This window comes from Odocoileus virginianus, chromosome 21, assembly GCF_023699985.2.
Source record: "Odocoileus virginianus isolate 20LAN1187 ecotype Illinois chromosome 21, Ovbor_1.2, whole genome shotgun sequence".
Taxonomy (NCBI): domain Eukaryota; kingdom Metazoa; phylum Chordata; class Mammalia; order Artiodactyla; family Cervidae; genus Odocoileus; species Odocoileus virginianus.
The window spans coordinates 962,651-982,296 of record NC_069694.1 but is presented as its reverse complement, the minus strand read 5'-3'; the positions used below and the strand labels follow the sequence as shown (position 1 = coordinate 982,296).

The following is a 19,646-nucleotide window of genomic DNA, read 5'->3' as shown; positions in this document are numbered from 1 at the left end:
GTTCAGTCACTCAGTCGTGTCCGACTCTTTGCGATCCCATGGACTGCAGCACACCAGGCTTCTCCGTCTATCACCAGCTCCCGGAGTCCACCCAAACCCACATCCATTGAGTCGGTGATGCCATCCAACCATCTCATCCTCTCTTGTCCCCTTCTTCTCCCACCTTCAACCTTTCCCAGCATCAGGGTCTTTTCAAATGAGTCAGCTCTTCACATGAGGTGGCCAAAGTATTGGAGTTGCAGCTTCAACATCAGTCCTTCCAATGAACATCCAGGACTGATCTCCTTTAGGATGGCCTGGTTGGATCTCCTTGCAGTCCAAGGGACTCTCCAAGAGTCCAAGAGTCTTCTCCAACACCACAGTTCAAAAGCATCAATTCTTCGGGGCTCAGCTTTCTTTCTAGTCCGACTCTCACATTCATACATGACCACTGGAAAAACAGGTGGCCAAAAGATTGGAACCTCAGCTTCAGCATCAATCCTTCCAATGAATTTTGAGGGTTGACTTCCTTTAGGATTGACTGTGTTGATTTCCTTGCTATCCTGGGGACTCTGAAGAGTTTTCTCCTGCACCAGTTTGAAAACCTCAATGAAAACCTTCTTTATGATGCAATTCTCACATCCATACATGACCACTGGAAAAACCATAGCTTTGGCTAGATGAAACTTTGTTGGCAAGGTAATGTCTCTGCTTTTTAATACTCTGTTTAGGTTTGTCATAGCTTTCCTTCCAAGGAGCAGTTCAGTTCAGTCGTTCCGTTATGTCTGACTCTTTGCAACCCATGGACTGAAGCATACCAGGCTTCCCTGTCCATCACCAACACTCTGATCTTGCTCAAACTAATGTCCATTGAGTCGGTGATGGCATCCAACCATCTCATCTTCTGTCATCTCCTTCTCCTATCTTCAGTCTTTCCCAGCAACAGGATCTTTTCCATTGAGTCAGTTCTTCATATCAGGTGGCCAAATTCAGCATCAGTCCTTCCAACAAATATTCAGGACTGACTTCCTTTAGGACAGACTGGTTGGATCTCCTTGTAGTCCAAGGGACTCTCAAGAGTCTTCTTCAACACCACAGTTCAAAAGCATTAATTCAAGGAGCAAGTGTCTTTCAATTTCATGGCTGCAGTCACTGTCTGCTGTGATTTTGGAGCTGAAGAAGATAAAATCTGCCACTGTTTCCACTTTTGCCCCATCTATTTGCTATAAAGTGATGGGACCAGATGCCATGATCTTAGTTTTTTGAATGTTGAGTTTTAAGCCAACTTTTTCACTTTCCTCTTTCACCCTCATCAACAGGCTGTCTTCGCTTTGTGCGTTTAAAGTGGTATCATCTGCATGTCTGAGGTTGTTGATATTTCTCCCAAGAATCTTGATTCCAACTTGTGATTCATATATATGGGAAATATAGCTGCTACCATAACTCATGACTAAGGAGGTTTTTCTTTGAAAGTGGTAAAATGCTTTGGCAGGCTTTAGAATGTGAATGCCATCGCACCAAAAGAAAATTATTCTATTTCCTGTACTAGAGGATTATTATGGAATAAACATGTTGTCTTTCCTTCAGCTAACATTTGAAGACTCATCCAGGGAAGTGATGAATGACTGACTGTATTTAGCATTCCGTGGGGTTTTCAACAGCACACAGATAAGAGTAAGGCAGCCTGTGTTCATTACCATCACCAGCTGATGAAGGGGAGTTCGTGGATAAAACATCAGAGAGGGCTGAAAAGTCTACATTAGAACTGAATGTTAATGATTAATAGGTATCCATGAAAAAGCAAGGCGGAAGTTAGCCTTAGGCAAGAGATAAATGCCTTGTCCTAGGAGGAAAATTTTTTGTGCTTGTAATGCATGTTTAAGCCCTTGTTTATTATGTGATACAGTGAAAAGAACTAGGAACTTAAAGTCAGACAGATTTGGGTTCAAATTACAGCTTGAACTTTTTCTAGCAGTCATTTTGGGCATCCCTTAAACTCAGAGTCTCTGCTTTATAAAAAGGGAATATTAATTTCAACTTCATAGAGTTGTTATGAGGTTTAAATAATATAACATGTTGAAAGCACCTAGCAAATTGCTGGTCTTATAGCTAAACATTTGGTAATAGATGGTTCTTTTTATTCAGTATTTAGTGGAGAAAAAATCAATAATTTAGTTAAAGAGAAGAAAAATATATCACAGGCATTGCATTGTCCTATAACCTGCTTTAGGCTACTTGATTTTCCTTATTTATTCAACTACAGTTTTACAGTTTTCTGGGACTATTATATACATTATTTCAATTCATCATTTCAACAATCTTGTTGACAGTTTTCTTGCCCATCACACAGATAAGGAGATTGAGTATCAGACTAGTTGAAAAATTTGCTCTAAGATCCCAGGACTAATGAACAATGAATCTTTAACTAGATTCCAACTCTCCCAATTCTATTTTACTTGTAGACTTAATTGATAGCTCTGTTTGTTTTAACATGGTATTAACCTAGAGGTTTTATTCCTGAATGGATCTAGTCTATATACTTAATGCAAATCTACTAAGATATGCATGTTTGTTATAGGTCCAAGGATGATTTTGAGGGTATATAAGAGGAAAATTAAGCTTATCAAAATTATTAGCTTTAAAATTCACAAACCATTTTTTCTGCACTGCCAAAGGAATTCTTAAAGTGCTTTTTTGGTCATTATGTGGTACAAGGTTGCCAATATCTTCTGAAACAGTATGTGCCAAGTTACTTTTTAGCCAGATCCAGTCAACGATTAACAGAAGTTTGGATAGATGCTCAATGAGGTTAAGCCACTGGAGGTGGCCAATATAGATATTTATGTAGCTCTTGTATTCTGTAGACCTGACTTTAAGGCCTTAGTTAATGCTTTCTATAAGTTTAAATTTAATTCAATATTTAGAAAATTATTGTACCAAAAGAGCAGTCTATGATTTTATTTTTATTTACTTTAGCAAGTTATTATATTAAGCTCCAGAGTATGGCATCATATAATACAAAGGATGCAGTAAAACACCAGTGCTTGTGGTATTTATATCTCTATCTATCTGTCTATTTATCTACAGAGAGAGAAGAGTTATTGCAACACTATTTTTAAGTTGTAGAAGAACCTGAAACAACTTCAATTACCATTAACATAATAATGACTAATATGTTATTCTATCCTGTGTAGCCACTGAATGAAATGAGTCATGTCTTTACCCATTGATTTGGAGGAGGTTCTGAGCTGTCATTAAGAAAAGAAGATGCAATAAGCATGGATTGATTTCAGAGAGCTTTCATAAATATACGTTTTAGGGAATTGAATTAATGGCATAGATATCAAAGGTAAGCTGTTTTGATTTAAAATATTTTTTGTCAAACTGGATCAGGGAAAGGAAAGCCAGCTCTCTTTCTATTTTTACCTCCTCCTTGAAAACTTATGGATTCCAGTTACCAGGTCCCAGAATTTAGGAGCATACCACCCAAACATCTCAACCAATTTATGGGTAAATTAACTTTTGAAGACTGACCTAGGAACACAACCACTCATTATTATGTTATCACTACAGAAACATTAATGTCTGAGGTCTACATAATCTATTTACAAATGCCATATCACAATATTATAAACAGAACACCAGGGAAATTTGTATAATATACAGTTTTTGCACTGCACAGACACACCTTGTCCACTGAGTGAATGGTGTGGAAATCTGATCTCTGCTCCCCAGCCCCTCAAGCTCTTTGTCCTACTGTGGGGCTGAGACAGCAGGAGGAAGAAGAGCTACTGTGTAATTCCTACCAATAGATTTTTTTTTTTACAGTTTCCATAAAGGTAGATAAATGAGTCAAAGTATAATGGAGAGTCATGGAATGGCAAAAAGGTAATTGGGAAAGAAGACAGGAGGAAAATCTATGCTTTCATGAGGAAAGGCAGATATAGATTATGACAGCCTTAAATCAGTGGTTATCAACCAGGGGGAATTTCACCTCCCCTCCTGCCATCCTGGGGACATTTGGTGATGTCTGCAGCCATCTCCGATTGTCATGGCTGAGGGGCTGGTCCTGGAATCTAGTGAATAAAGGCCAAGGATGCAGCTAATGCTGCATCCCAGAATACACAGATGCAGCCTCCTACGTAGAGTAAATATTCAATCCAAAATGTTAACAGTACTGCATTTGATAAGCCAAACTCTAAATGAACACACACTCTATTTAAAAAGAGACTAAGATGTTAGGAAGGATTGAAGGTTTGCTGAAAGGAGATTGGCACTAAAATTGCATCTTGTCTGATGCATTATTCTTCCTGAAAGTTAAATATTTTATTATTGGAGCCATTATTTCATGCTTCTCAATAAGCTGCCAAGTAATGTGTTTTTAATGTGAAAAAAAAAAAGTCTCCTAGTTCCAAAATTTTTCTTTCTCAAAAGTAACCTGTTTTACCTGATTTGAACTATTGTATGCCATTTTCTAAGATTTCTGCACAAATAAGAAATCTAAATCTCTGGAGAATTTTTTCTTGATATCTTGTTCCATCCATTATTTATATTGAATTGTTACTGAGAACTCTTTCCTGAACTCCTAAATTTCAAAATATGGAAGTCACAGAGGATGTTGTCCAAAGATTTTCAGTTTCTTGTACAGACACAATGAATGTTTTTTAAAAAAGAATGATTCACAAAAGTGAATATAATATAACGCTATTTTTAAAAACAATGACAAAAGTTCTGGAGTCCTGGAATAGGAAGTAGCAACTCACTCCAGTATTCTTGCCTGGAAAATTCCATGTACAGAGGCACCTGGCAGGCTACAGTCCATGGGGTCTCAAAGAGTCAGACATGATCGAGCAACTGAGCTTGCATGCATGTATATATGTTCCTAGATAGTTGCATCGGCAAATATAGAATGTTGCCCACCAAGTTACTAATTAGTGAAAGAAAGTACAAGGGAAGAAGCAAGATTGCTTAACAATAAAAAGCAAATAAAAAAATAGCTGTGGAAAAGGTAACAATGTTTATGATAAAAAGTAGATTATATAGAATGATTTTTTTTTCTTTTAAAGCAGATGGAAAAAAACTAGATACCAAATGTTGATGGTGATTATCTCTGAATGGAAAATTAAAACAAACAAAGTCCAAAACACCAATATGGTACAGAAAAAAGAGGATGGAATAAAAGAATGAATGTGATAAAGTTGACATTTGGGCATTATAATGGCTACCTATTCTATTTTGAGAGTTCCCCAGGGACTCCCCAGAGATCATTACCTACCATCTCTTTAAGATGATTACTTGATGGAAATCAATCTTCCTTTTAGAAAAATCTAAAAATAAGGTTTCTGAGAGTGTGCTAACAATTCCTTTCCAGGAAGGTAAATTAAAGTTTTAAGAGATATCAGAAGTGCTTGATTCTAGAGATATTACTGTAGCACTTCTGAGAATCCCTCTTATTCCACCCTATTAAATTTGAGCTAAGAGTTCCTAAGACCTCATCCTCCTCCAACAAAACAGTACCAGACCTAGAATTTTTGCTATTAACTGTGCCCTTTACACTCTCTGTATATTACAAGATCACAAATCACAGGAGAAAACTACCTTCCTAGACTAGAAAATGCTTACAAATTTTTTTCATATCTCTAAGTCATATGTTCTTGATAACATCTTGGTTTAATCCTGATTCCCATATTCTTGCACAGTTTAGCTCAGTTCATAGCTCAACTTTTTCAAGTTGTCATGCATAGTACATGTTGATTTCTATTCTGGTCATGGATTCATAGTCCAGCTCAGGATGGTCAGGCAAATCCACCACATTCTGCATTAGATCCTCCATGGAACTGATTTTATTTCTACTCTTACTTCAATATTGGGGTAAATAGAAACAGTAATTCTCTTTGAACCTCTGAAACTCAAGAACTTTGAAAAACAATGTGTCATAACTCATTAATTATGTGGTTTTAAGTGTCAGTGGTTTATGAATCATTCTCCTGATAAATTAATCATTAATATAATATTTTATTGAGAATTTTGAATACTGACTAACTTGTGAATGAATTTGAAAGTTGCTCTGAATAGAGATCTATTTTTAAAGCTTTAGTATATATAGGCTTGTACTTCCAAAATGACTTGTGATATAATTCAAAATATGTCTATTAATACTTTGTAGAAAGACACTATTAATTCATTCCTAAAGAGTAAGTTTGTTTCAAATGCCATATGCTTTTATCATCTCCCAGAAATTCATCAGTTTCTAAACTTGTGGGAATTATGGGCTCACTAGGGAAGCTCACTCCGTGGTTAATCTCGAATGGTTAGAGAATGAAAACTCTGGGTTATCAATTATTTTGCCTAACTGAGAGTCTCCACGTACTTTAAAAGATAACCAGTATTTCACAATTTAAGGTGAGTTTGCACTAACATACTTAGTGCTGATATCCAGTGCCCCAAACAGCACTACTTAATTCATATTCAGCTAATATATCTGAGCTCTTGCTACCGTTGGTGCACAAGCTGACATCTAAAAATATAAACCTTTGCCCTTGGGGGAGTTCCACATCTAGTGGGACTGAGAAATAATTACACTATAAGTACTGCAATCAGAGTAGAAGAGGAGTGTTCTGAGAACTCAGAGGAGGCTTGGGCCCAGCACCGGATTTCCCAGGCTGCCGTCCTCTTCTCGCCTTCTGCTGTCCCCGGCCGCGAATGCTACGCCATTCCCGCGGCTGCATCCATTCCCGCGGCTGCATCCTTTCCCGCGGCTGCATCCTTTCCCGCGGCTGCATCCTTTCCCGCGGCTGCATCCATCGCCCTGACTCACCCCGCCCGTCCGCCCTGAGCGCGGCCTCCCCGTGTTTCCTGGCTGGTCACTGCTCCTCGGCACCTCTGCATGCAACCGCCGCACAGAGCCTTCCGTGAATGAGTGAGTGAGTCGCCCTCAGCCCCGAGTCTCCACTGCCTTCTGCTTTTGTCCATGTGCTCATTGGGGTCGGAAACCCTGTAGTCATCCCTGATGCCCTCTTCTCTCTATCCTCTCGTATCAACGCCACCAAATTTTGCCTAAACCATCTCTTTCCTCCACCTCGTGTTCGTACTAACTCTGACTTCGCCATTCTCTAAGCAAATGCCAGGGCTTGTAAAACGGGTAACCTCCCGTGAATGGCCGCGTCTCCAGGGGGAGGCCACGGCCCGTGGAGCGAGGTGGAGCGAGGTGGAGCGAGGTGGAGCGAGGTGGAGCCAGGTGGAGCCAGGTGGAGCGAGGTGGAGCTCTCTGAGTGTCCAAGCGGGAGGCAGTCTCGCGCAGGGAGCCGGTTACAGGGGTGACGGAAGCCCTGAGAAGCCTGCGGAGGCCAGTGGGGCTGCTGCTCTTTGAGGTTAGACAAGGGAAATGGATTACACATTTCCTCCGCAGCGTCTGCCGTAATACAGTATTTTCAATCTACTGGACAATGGCAAAATGTTGACAGAATGAATTAGTCATTCTCATCATCTAAGATCTTTTGACTTAGAAGTTTCTAGCAAACTTGCCCCTGCTTTAGGCCCAACTTTTCAGTATATCTTACCATGGAAACAACTTGAGTTATTTGTTCTTCCGGTTAATTAGCTTCTAGATAAGACATTTAAACTGTCACTTGGATGAAATACAAATTTTATCATACCATTTTTAGGAAATTGTGTTCACTGTAAAGAAAAAGAGCATTTTCATTTTTAAAAAATAATTAATCTTACAGCTAGATCACAGAGGCGAGATTTTTAGATTGCACCGTCTCGGTTTTCTATAGAGAGCCTCCCGCAGTTCCTCGCGTTGGAACACAAGTTCATCCTCCAGTTGTCACGAGCGTCCTATGTGCCCAGGTTACTTCCTTAGATGACTCTCATTGTGATAAACCTACAGCTCTCAGTGTTTTTGTTCACCCAGAAGATCAGTTCATTCCCGGATTGTTCAGAATACTACACAAGCCGGACAAAAATCTGACTACACAGATGGATAAACCAAATGGGGCTATTAGGATGAGACAAAGGTAAAAGAAGATTATGTTCTTTGAAGCATAGTGCAAGCTGCAGTTGTTGAAAAAAATCAATAGAAAGAAAACATGGGCTTTGAAAAAATGAGAGTGTATGTATTTTAAAGATATTAAAACAAGTAAGCACAAGAAATATGTATTAACAGTTAGCATAATACTAGATGATAAGATGAAAGATTAGAAATGAACAGAAAATCTGGAAATACAGTGATGCATTTCTGCTGCAGAATGTATTTAATGGTGACACTGAGACACAAAATATTTAAGCAGGAGTCTCAATTAGAAACAGATGTTGTGTGATTCAGCTACAACCTAAATTGGCTTATTTATCAGACAGTTTTTCACTAAAGTTTGTTTTTGTGAGATGACTTTGTCTTGTTTTCTCATCCTTGTAAGAGTACTGTTCGTTGCCATCTTATGCATTTAGTCTCCAGGTGACATTTCTTGATAATTGTCATTTTGTTTGATAGAGAATTGTCTCCATAGAAGTAAATATATATTCCTTCACTTTCCTTGCTCTCTTGGTTAATAAACAATATCAAATATGTCTCTTCCTCCTTTTTTCCAGTCATTTAATATCTGAGTGTCAGATTTCTCATAATACCTCCCTTTTTCAAAATCAAGGAGATGGGCCAGATGATTTTTATTTTCTTGGGTTTTTATAATATTTATAATTATTGCTTAATGAAATTCTCATATGGACATCAACCTGCATAATCATTACAGCTTTTTTTGGTTGGAGGAAATAAAGATGGAATCAATTTAGCACAAGGAAAGTGAAGTTTGCTGTAATGATACAAAGAAAGTTTATAAGAAGTATAGAAGTTTATATATAAACTTCATGTAAGAACTTTATATTGAAGTATAGAACATTTCCAGACCTCAGGAGAAACTAGAAATGGGAAGCAGGAAGTTCTTTATGAACTTGGCCATTCGTTCTCTAACAATGTCACATTCTTTCTCCTATGGCTCTTTTCTGCATCTTTCTCCATTTTCTTTCTTCTTTTGCAAACTGGTTTCCTCTTTTTATTCAAGCTCCCCTCTCTTTGACCTCATACTCGGAGTGTAGCCCTAGTTCTATGTCATGACCTTTTCACTTGGTGCTACAGCTGCTGTATCAGATTCTTTTGTAGTTGTTGAGTCACTAAGTCATTTCTAATTCTTTGTGACCCCATGGACTGTGGCCGAGCAGGCTCCTCTGTCCATGGGATTCTCTTGGCAAGAATACATAGAAAACTATACAAAAAAGATCTTCATGACCCAGATAACCACAATGGTATGAACACTCTCCTAGAGCCAGACATCCTGGAATACGAAGTCAAGTGAGCCTTAGGAAGCATCACTACGAACAAAGCTAGTGGAGGTGATGGAATTCCAGTTGAGTTATTTCAAATCCTAAAAGATGATGCTGTGAAAGTGCTGCACTCAATATGCCAGCAAATTTGGAAAACTCAGCAGTGCCCACAGGACTGGAAAAGGTCAGGTTTCATCCCAATCCCAAAGAAAGGCAATGCCAAAGAAATGTTCAAACTACCTCACAATTGCACTCATCTCACATGATAGCAAAGTAATGTTCAAAATTCTCCAAGCCAGGCTTCAACAGTATGTGAACTGTGAACTTACAGATGTTCAACCTAGATTTAAAGAAGGCAGAGGAACCAGAGATCAAATTGCCAACATCTGTTGGATCACCGAAAAAGCACGAGAGTTCCAGAAAAACATCTACTTCTTCTTTATTGACTATGCCAAAGTCTTTGACTGTGTGGATCACAGCAAACTATGGAAAATTCTGAAAGAGATGGGAATACCAGGCCACCTGACCTGCCTCCTGAGAAATCTGTATGCAGGTCAAGAAGCAACAGTTAGAACTGAACATGGAACAACAGATGGATTCCAAATCGGGAAAGGAGTACATCAAGGCTGTATACTGTCACCCTGCTACTTAACTTATATGCAGAGTATATCATGCGAAATGCCAGGCTGGATGAAGCACAAGCTGGAATCAAGATTGCCGGGAGAATTATCAATAACCTCAGATGTGTAGATGACACCACCCTTATGGCAGAAAGTGAAGAAGAACTAAAGAGTCTCTTGATGAAAGTGAAAGAGGAGAGTGAAAAAGTTGGCTTAAAACTCAACATTCAGAAAACTAAGATCATGGCATCCAGTCCCATCACTTCTTGGCAAATAGATGAGGAAAAAATGGAAACAATGAGAGACTTTATTTGAAGGGCTCCAAAATCACTGTGGATGGTGACTGCAGCCATGAAATTAAAAGACGCTTGCTGCTTGGAAGAAAAGTTATGACCAACTTAGACAGCATATTAAAAAGCAGAGACATTACTTTGTCAACAAAAGTCCATCTACTCAAAGCTATGGTTTTTCCAGTAGTCATGTATGGGATGTGAGAGTTGGACTATGAAGAAAGCTGAGTGCCAAAGAATTGATGGTTTTGAACTGTGGTGTTGGATAAGACTCTTGGACTCTTGGAGAGTCCCTTGGACTGCAAGAAGATCCAAACTGTCAATCTTAGAGGAAATCAGTCCTGAATATTCATTGGAAGGACAGATGCTGAAGCTGAAACTCCAATACTTTGGCTACCTGATGCAAAGAACTGACTCATTGGAAAAGACCCTGAGGCTGGGAAAGATTGAAGGTGGCAAGAGAAGTGGATGGCAGAGGATGAGATGGTTGGATGGCATCACTGACACGATGGACATGAGTTTGAGTAAGCTCCGGGAGTTGGTGATGAACTGGGAAGTCTGGTGTTCTGCAGACCATGGGGTTGCAAAGATTTGGACACAACTGAGTGACTGAACTGAACTGAACTCAGCCATTCCCTTCTCCAGAGGATCTTCCAGACTCAAGAATCGAACCTGCATCTCCTACATTAGCAGACAGATTCTTTTGTACTGAGCCACCAGGGAAGCCCATCAGATCCTTTATCCAATAGCAAATTTTGGGGAGAAGATTCTGATTGGCCCATCTCATCTTCTTGAGTCAGGCACAAGTTTGTCACCTGCCTATAAATCATCTGGTCTTAAATTAGATGTCTACTCTTCATTCCAAAGGTGGGAGGAGTGCAGAATCACGTGATATAGAACGTGGTCACACTCAGTTAGTAGGAACTGTAGGCAGGGCAGTTTCCACCACAGAAGCTTCTGTAGAAGTGATGCACAGCTCGGCTACAATCAGTTTTGGGGGAAAGCAACCTAAGTTTTGGAAAGAGTGGATCTCAGAGTTCAACTAAAATGACATAAAAGTTTTATAAGGAACAGAGAGGTGTGCTTGGGACCCCTTATGATGCATAATGTGCAATCAAATCAATGAAATATAAAATACAAATGTGTGCAAGGGATCTAAGTTCTCCCTCTTCACAGTTTGAAAAGGAGGGATTGCTCATATGATCCTTCTGAGTAGATGCAGTATTATTAGATGTTAAATCAATATTTTGTCTCCTCACTATTGAATTGGTTTGAGTTGTGTGCTGATTGTGGAGGCAGCTAATAAGAGACTTTCACCTTTCCAGTCCACTATGCAGTCTTCTTAGAGCTCATTTTGTTAAAATATATACCTCAGTCTATTTGCCAAAACCACATAACTTTTTCACTCTTCTGATGCTAGATAATTAAGGAATTTTTGTCAATGATTTCTTATGTTAAAGTGGCAAATTATGAACCATCTAGTGTTAGCATTCATTACACAAAGTTTTAAGGAATATATTAAAAGTTTGAGTAGACATGTTGAGGATATTATTTTACTGATAATAAAGTTATCTTACTGATACTAGAAAGGAAGATATTTTCATTTAAGGCAGAGTTCATAACCTTGACACTATTGACATTTGGAGTCAGTTAATTCTTTGTTATAGGGGATGCATGGTGCAGTGTATTAGGCTGGGGAGTACACCTGGCCACTCCCCATGGATGCTAGTGTTACCAAGTCCAAGTTCTTACTGGTCACAGTGCAACAAACTAATAAATCAAAAGGTGAAGTATTAGGGCAAGGAATAGTGGCTTCATTCAGAAAGCCAGAAAACTGAGAAGATGGCAGACTCGTGTCCCAAAGAACCATGTTATTCAAGTTAGAATCCAGGCTTCTTTTATACTAAAAGGGGAGGCAGTGGGACCGTTTGTTGTAGACTTCTTGATGCCAGAATCCGTTGTTTTTTCAGCTGTCAACATAGGTCTGGTCACCACGGTTCCTGTAAACCTCCAACAAGCCAATTGTTATGCTCTCCTCTGCAGCTTTTCATCTCAGTCTAAATGGAAAAGTGTTAAACCTTCAAAGGTCAAGCCTATGAGGCAGATCATGAAGGGCTATTACGCATGTTTCATGCTATGGGAAACAGTCTCTTACAGAGGCGCAGAGCCAGCATGACTAAGCACCAGCTGCAGTGAACAGAGATTAAAGCTGAAAGGATAGATCCCATCGGAGTCAGGGCTATTCTCCGCGATGTTAGCTGCACACACAGCACTCTCGGCTGTGACAACTGAGACTGTCTTCAGACATTGTTAAATGTGCTCTGGCTGACAGGATCATCCAGAGTTTAAAACTACTGCTCTAAAATGAATGTTACCCTTTTCTATCTGACTCACTTCACTAAACATAGTATCCTCTAGGCCCATCCATGTTATAAATGGCAAAATTCCATTCTTTTTATGGCTGAGTGACATTGTGTGTGTGTGTGTATGTGTGTGTGTGTATCCATATCCATTTATCTGTTGATGGACACAAGTTGATTACATATCTTGGAAAGACAAATGCTGTATGTTGTCACTTATGTGTGGAATCTAAAAAATAAAATGAATGAATATAACAAAGCAGAAACAGACTCACAGATACAGAGAATAAACTAGTGGTTACCAGCAGTAAGGGAGAGGAGGGGAGGGGCAAGAAAATTAGGTGTAGGGGATCAAGAGGTACAAACTTCTGTGTATAAAATAAATAAGATACAAGGATATATTGTGCAGCACAGGGAATATCACAAATATTTTGTAATAACCTTAAATGGAGTATAATCTATAAAAATTTTGAGTCATATGCTGTAAATCTGAAACTAAATTGTGAATCAACTGTACTTCAATAAAAATAAGTATATAAAAGAATATTACCTTTATTCTCCAAAAGGACTGCTTTCATTTATTAGAAATATTTTCTTACTTCTTTAAGCATTTTTAGATTTAAAAAGGATGGGTTTTGGAAATTACTGACTTGATATTGTTTATCCTGCTTTTCTTCAATGAATCAAATTCTCTCATGCCTGAATTAGCCTGACCAATTTCATTAGGAGTCTCATACCAGCTAATCCCATTAATGTGCTTCAGTGTCAAAGGATCTCCTATGGCCCATCGTTTCTAAATATGTCACACTTTCTGTCAAGGAGTAGCTTGCCCACTTGAGAAAGGCAGTTGAACACATATAATACACCTGGAAGAAAAATGATTTCAGAGTTCTTGGGCAAAGTAGCAAAACCTTTCATTTCTTTCTGAAAACTTTCCATCCTCCCTGGAGGGCTTGCACTTTGACCTAATGAAGAATTAGTAGAAAATCTGTTGTGTTATATAAAAAAAAAAAAAATACAGCAATTTTAAGCCTTTCTTTTCCATCTAAAAAGCAGAATACACCAAAGGATATCTTAGGCTTTATTATATGCAGATAGAGAAAAACAATTTACTTAAAATTCAGAAACTAGTTTCTTTGAGATGTAAACATAAATTCTCTCAGGGAGAATTTGCCTATCTCATGAGGTGGTGAGAATGAAATGTTATAATATATATGAAGCTCCATGGAAACCACAGAGCATATAGCATTTTCTAGAAGGAAATTATTATCACACTTGTGGTAAAATATGCATAGGATGGAGATATTACTCTGTTTTAAGTATTTCCACATTGTGCATAATTATCATCACAATTATCATTAGTTTCAAAAAGTTTTTTGAAGGTTATCAAATTCATGGGTCCATATTTCCATTTATCATAGAATCAGGTCCTAGGTTAAGATGATAACCCTAGAAATGCATAAGAAGAAAAGTCTTAAAATGTACTTGTTCTGCATCACCCACTTCCTAGAGTAAAATACTAGCATCCATGGATCAGAAAGAAGGCTGAGCACTGAAGAATTGATGTTTTCCAACTGTGGTGCTGAGGAGAAGACTCTTGAGTGTCTCTTGGACTGCAAGACCAAACCAGTCAATCCTACAGGAAATCAACTCTGAATATTCATTGGAGGGACTGATGCTGGAGCTGAAGCTCCAATACTTTGGCCACCTGATGCAAAGAGCTGACTCATTGAAAAAGACACTGATGCTGGGAAAGATTGAGGGCAGGAGGATATGGGGGCTACAGAATGAGATGGTTGGATGGCATCACTGACTCAATGGACATGAGTTTGAGCAAACTGGGAGATAGTGAAGGACAGGGAAGCCTGGAGTGCTACAGTCTATGAGGTCACAAAGAGTCAGATACTACTGAGTGCCTGAACAGCAACAACATAAATTTCCACTGAATGATTTCTTATTGCAAATAGACTAAATTACTGCTTTAATTGGGAAATATGGTGTGATGTTTAGTCAATATTATTGAAAACAGGGTGAGTTGTATAGAGCAAAGATCTCAGTACATGTGTATAGGTCTTTCTTTACAGGAAACAAGAGTTTCCAGAAAGGGAAAGGGAAAAGTACACACACACACGCACGCACGGACACACGCATGCACACATGCACATGTGCACACGCACACACACGCACATACACATGCATGAACATGCCCACACAAGCACACATACATGCGCACATACACGTGTGCACACACATGCACGGACATGCCCACACAAGCACACATACGTGTGCACACACATGCACAGACACACGTGCGCACACACGCACACATGATTGCACTTGATTTATGCAGAGTTACTCAAGTTGACGTTATTTTCTCCTTCCACTCTCCATTGTTTACTTACCACAAGCATATTTTAATTATAACATTAGTTAATAGAATATTATTTGTCATCACAATCATTTGTACTTTACAATAAGTTTTTCCTCATCACACAGTAAAACTTCTTTTAATGAGGAGAATGCAGTATATGGATTTTGCCTCATGGTCTCATTGTGAGGAAATCCTCTGCGGCACTCAAGAGAGCTGGAGGTTAATGAGCATTCATTCAGCACGGGTAGTGAAATGCAACCCACTGCTGGTCATGCTGATGCCAGTGCCAATGTTTACAATAATGTATCTTGAGATATTATTAATTTTATTACATTGTCTGAATTACAAATAAGACCCCAACAAGACTTACAGCACAGACAAGTGCTTATTTTCATGGTTACTGGGGTCTTTCTGCCTACAAGTTCTTTTATAAACATCTCTTTAAAAGTGGTAATGCCTGTGAAAATAAATATGTACATTCCAAGTAGTTTGGAAGTATGATATTAATCTTTAAACAGCAGTGAACAATTTTGAAGATAATATATTTGTTTAGCATGCTAGTTTCTAAAATACCTGCATCCTAATTTTCCTAAGCAATGTTTTCAATAAGCCAGTAAAATGCTATTATTTTTATTTTAGAAGTGAGACATTGGAGATAGCAACGGGTTAAGTTAATAGCTCATGCTTACATAGCTCTATAAATGGTAGACTTTGGCATCAAGATGTTTTAGAATCTAAGGCTCAGAATCTGTCCAATCCATTGTACTCTAAAAAGGTTGATGTCTACAATTTGAAGAGGATGCAAATGAGAATGTTAGCAATTGAGAAGTGTACATAACCCTGTGGGTTCTCTTTTTCTGTTAAGTGAAGGTAAGGTGGAAAAAGTTTCAGACCTATAAAAGGGATATTGTATGAATAATAGTGAGCAAATGTCCTTCTCATTGAACAAGAAAGAATTAAATTACTGTAAGTTTGTTTCTGAGTAAACAACATAAACATTCTTGAATACAGTGGTTAAAGGACATTGGAACTCATTGCCCCGAATAAATATTGAAGACAATATCATTTAGGATATTTCAGAAATGCATGAATATCCATATAGGGATATAGATGAAGTACAGTTTACCCAGATGTAAGACATGAGCAGAGTCAGTGAAGCAGTGAAGTTGCTCAGTCGTGTCTGACTCTTTGCGATCCCATGGACTGTAGCCTACCAAGCTCCTCCATCCATGGAATTTTCCAGGCAAGAGTACTAGAGTGGATTGCCATTTCCTTCTCCAGGGATCTTACCGACCTGGGGATCAAACCCACATTGCAGGCAGATGCTTTACCATCCAAGCCACCAGGAAAGCCTGAGCAGAGGCAGTGTTGCTCAAATCAGTTCAGTCACTCAGTCGTGTCTGACTCTTTGCAACCCCATGAATTGCAGCATGCCAGGCCTCCCTGTCCGTCACCAACTCAAACTCATTTCGATCAAGTCGGTGATGCCATCCAGCCATCTCATCCTCTGTCGTCCCCTTCTCCTCCTGCCTTCAATCTTCCCCAGCATCAGGGTCTTTTCCAATGAGTCAGCTCTTCACATGAGGTGGCCAAAGTATTGGCGTTTCAGCATCAGTCCTTCCAGTGAACACCCAGGACTGATCTCCTTTAGGATGGACTGGTTGGATCTCCTTGCAGTCCACGGGACTCTCAAGAGTCTTCTCAACACCACAGTTCAAAAGATCAATTCTTTGGCACTCAGCTTTCTTTAGAGTCCAGCTCTCACATCCATACATGACCACTTGAAAAACATAGCCTTGACTAGATGGACCTTTGTTGGCCATGTTGTAATGTCTCTGCTTTTTAATATGCTGTCTAGGTTGGTCATAACTTTCCTTACAAGGAGCAAGGGTCTTTTAATTTCATGGGCTTCCCTTGTGGCTCAGCTGGTTTCTCAAAGAGTTGTATGTATATACATACATACATATACACACACACATATATATATATATATACATATATATATATATAAAACAATGGCAGTATACAGAGTTGTGCAGGAGTTATGTTGTGTTTTCTTAATTGTTGCTAATGCATTCAGCTAAAACTATTGACAGATAAATGTCCTTTAAAAGAAAAAGTAAACCACCTTTTTAAATGATATGGGGACCCACAACTTAAGCCTTTATGATGTTACTGTGACCTCTTATTCTTTTAATGGACAATTTGCCTGGTGGCTCAGATGGTAAAGAGTCTGCCTGCAATGCAGGGGACCTAGGTTCCATCCCTGGGGTTGGGAATATCCCCTGGAGAAGGGAATGGCAACCCACTCCAGTGTTCTTGCCTGGCGAACCCCATGGACAGAGGAGCCTGGTAGGCTCCAGTCCTTAGGGTGGTGAAGAGTCAGACACGACTGAAGCAAGTGAGCAAGCACACAGCACTCATGTCCGCTCTCAGGCCAAATGCATCTCCCCATCCACATGTTCTACATAAACTGCTTTTTACAACTGATAGACAGGGCATAATTTGCTAGAAAAATCCAAATAATGGAAACTGATAACCTTTATAAGGTAAACGCTATTCATTCAGATGTATTTGCAGTTTAGAGCACATCTTTTCTTTTAAGTACAGCCACTTTTAGTTATTATTTAACAAACATACTCCTTCAAAATAGTACTATAAATACAACGTCCAGGGGTAGATATTTGTGACCATAAATCTCTAAGGACAACTTCCCTTTACAGCCTTCCCCATGATTTCATGACCTTAACTTCAAAAGGTAAAATTCAATTAAATGGAATTACTCTATATTGGTACAAATGCTTCTGCATGCTCTAGTGCTTCTAACCTGTTGGTTGCCTTATACTTGGAGGTGCCACTCACAGCACATTCAAATGTGACCTTCATAGCAGACCTGCAGAAGGCTGAGTCTCTGGGCATCCACAGTACCACATAGTATCAGGTTCTTAACAAAAAGGCTTTTAGCTGAAGATGACGATGATGATGGTAAAATTCTTTTTTTTTTTTTTTTGTTTCCTTTCTTTTACAGGATTATACTCTCACCATGTATTTCCAGCAGTCTTGGAAAGACAAAAGGCTTTCTTATTCTGGAATCCCACTAAACCTCACACTAGACAACAGGGTGGCTGATCAACTCTGGGTACCAGACACCTACTTTCTGAATGACAAGAAATCCTTTGTGCATGGGGTTACAGTGAAAAATCGCATGATCCGCCTGCATCCTGATGGAACAGTTCTCTACGGGCTCCGGTAAATAGCTTTGTGTTTCATATTTTATTGCTGTTGCGCACATCGTTGTTTAACTTTTACTTTTGGAAATGGGCAGAAGGGAGAGAGGCAGGTAGGTAAACATGTAGACTCTCCAGTCTTGATAATAAAATTATATTAAAATTCAGGAAAATCTCTTTAGAACTATTTGAGCTAAAGCTAGACAACCTTGTCCATCAAAGGTAATTGATTTGTCCTTATCTTTAAATAATAAACATAGTAATAGGCATATGTTTTTGTCAGACAGATTTCACATCTAGTTTATTCTTGGTTACATCTTTTTTAAGCAATCCCTTAATTATCTCAGGTCTACCCAGACTCAATGTTTCCTGGGTATTCTGTGTAGCTACTTGATTATGAAATTATTATGAATTGGGAAACAATATTCTGAAGAAATTGGAAAATATTTTGTTGGTGACTCTGAGAAGATTCATAGTGATTTCATTCCCTTAAATTTATGTTTTCACTTGTTTTTCATATATTATGATCCACTTTAAGTTCATTGTTCTGTTTCTTATGAGGTAGGGGTTAGGGTTAATTTTTTTTTTCCATATGGCTATCTAGTTATTCTAGCCCTATTTATTGAAAAGTCTTTGCTTTTCTCATTAGATTGTGTTGGTACCTTTGACTGGATAAGTGGGGTCTATTTTTATGTCCTATTCTGTTCCTTTGTTCTCTATGTCCATCCTTAGTGTCACATTATTTAATCACCGTATCACACTATTCAATTACCATATGTATAAGGTAAGTCATGAAGTCATGTAAGTCTTTCAATTTTATACTGGCTAAGATTGTTTTGGAAATGCTTATACCTTTGCATCTCGCTATATAACTTCTAGGATCAACTTCTCAATTTCTATCCAAAAAGGTCTGCAGGAATTATAATTGAGATTGTATTGCATCTCTACATCAGTGCAGAGAGAATGGACAATTTAAAGTTATGAAGCTTTTTAATCCATAAATATATCTTTATTTATTTATCTTTTATTTTTCTCAGCAATGTTTTTCATCACACTGTATTTGTTTATTTTTTAAAGAATCAAGAATAAAAGAGGTATTCTACACTGATAGAGGTCTATTACTAACCTTCATGTAGTTAAAAGTTTACTAAAACTTTTAGGCTATAATTCAAATCAGCTTCCAGTTTTACCAAAAAATAGCTGAATTGTAACGTTATTGTAGGATATGAAGTGTGGTGGTTCTTTAACCTTTGTTGTCACCTTTTGTGATCCCTTTGAGAAGCTGATGAAATTCTCCTATTGTTTTAGAGTGGTCATAAGCCCCCTAAAATCCTTTTGTATACCATCAGTGCCTAGCTAAAACTGTACTTAAGGGCCAAAAGTCTACAATTAACGTGTATCTGATATCTGAAAATATATGCAAGTGAAAAGAATGCGTCTGTGATAAAACTTTTGAACTTAACCTGATGGTTGGTTATCTAGCT

General features: G+C 38.5%; 1 protein-coding gene across 2 annotated transcripts in view; it reads left to right on the top strand.

Annotated features, from left to right (window-relative positions):
- Nucleotides 1-19,646, top strand: part of GABRB1 (gamma-aminobutyric acid type A receptor subunit beta1) — a 426,842-nt gene that overhangs the window by 136,354 nt on the left and 270,842 nt on the right. For both annotated transcript variants that reach the window (XM_070451937.1, XM_070451938.1), the window contains exon 4: nucleotides 17,964-18,184. In XM_070451937.1, coding sequence (XP_070308038.1) covers nucleotides 17,964-18,184 — 221 coding nt within the window. The remainder of the gene's footprint in view (nucleotides 1-17,963; nucleotides 18,185-19,646) is intronic.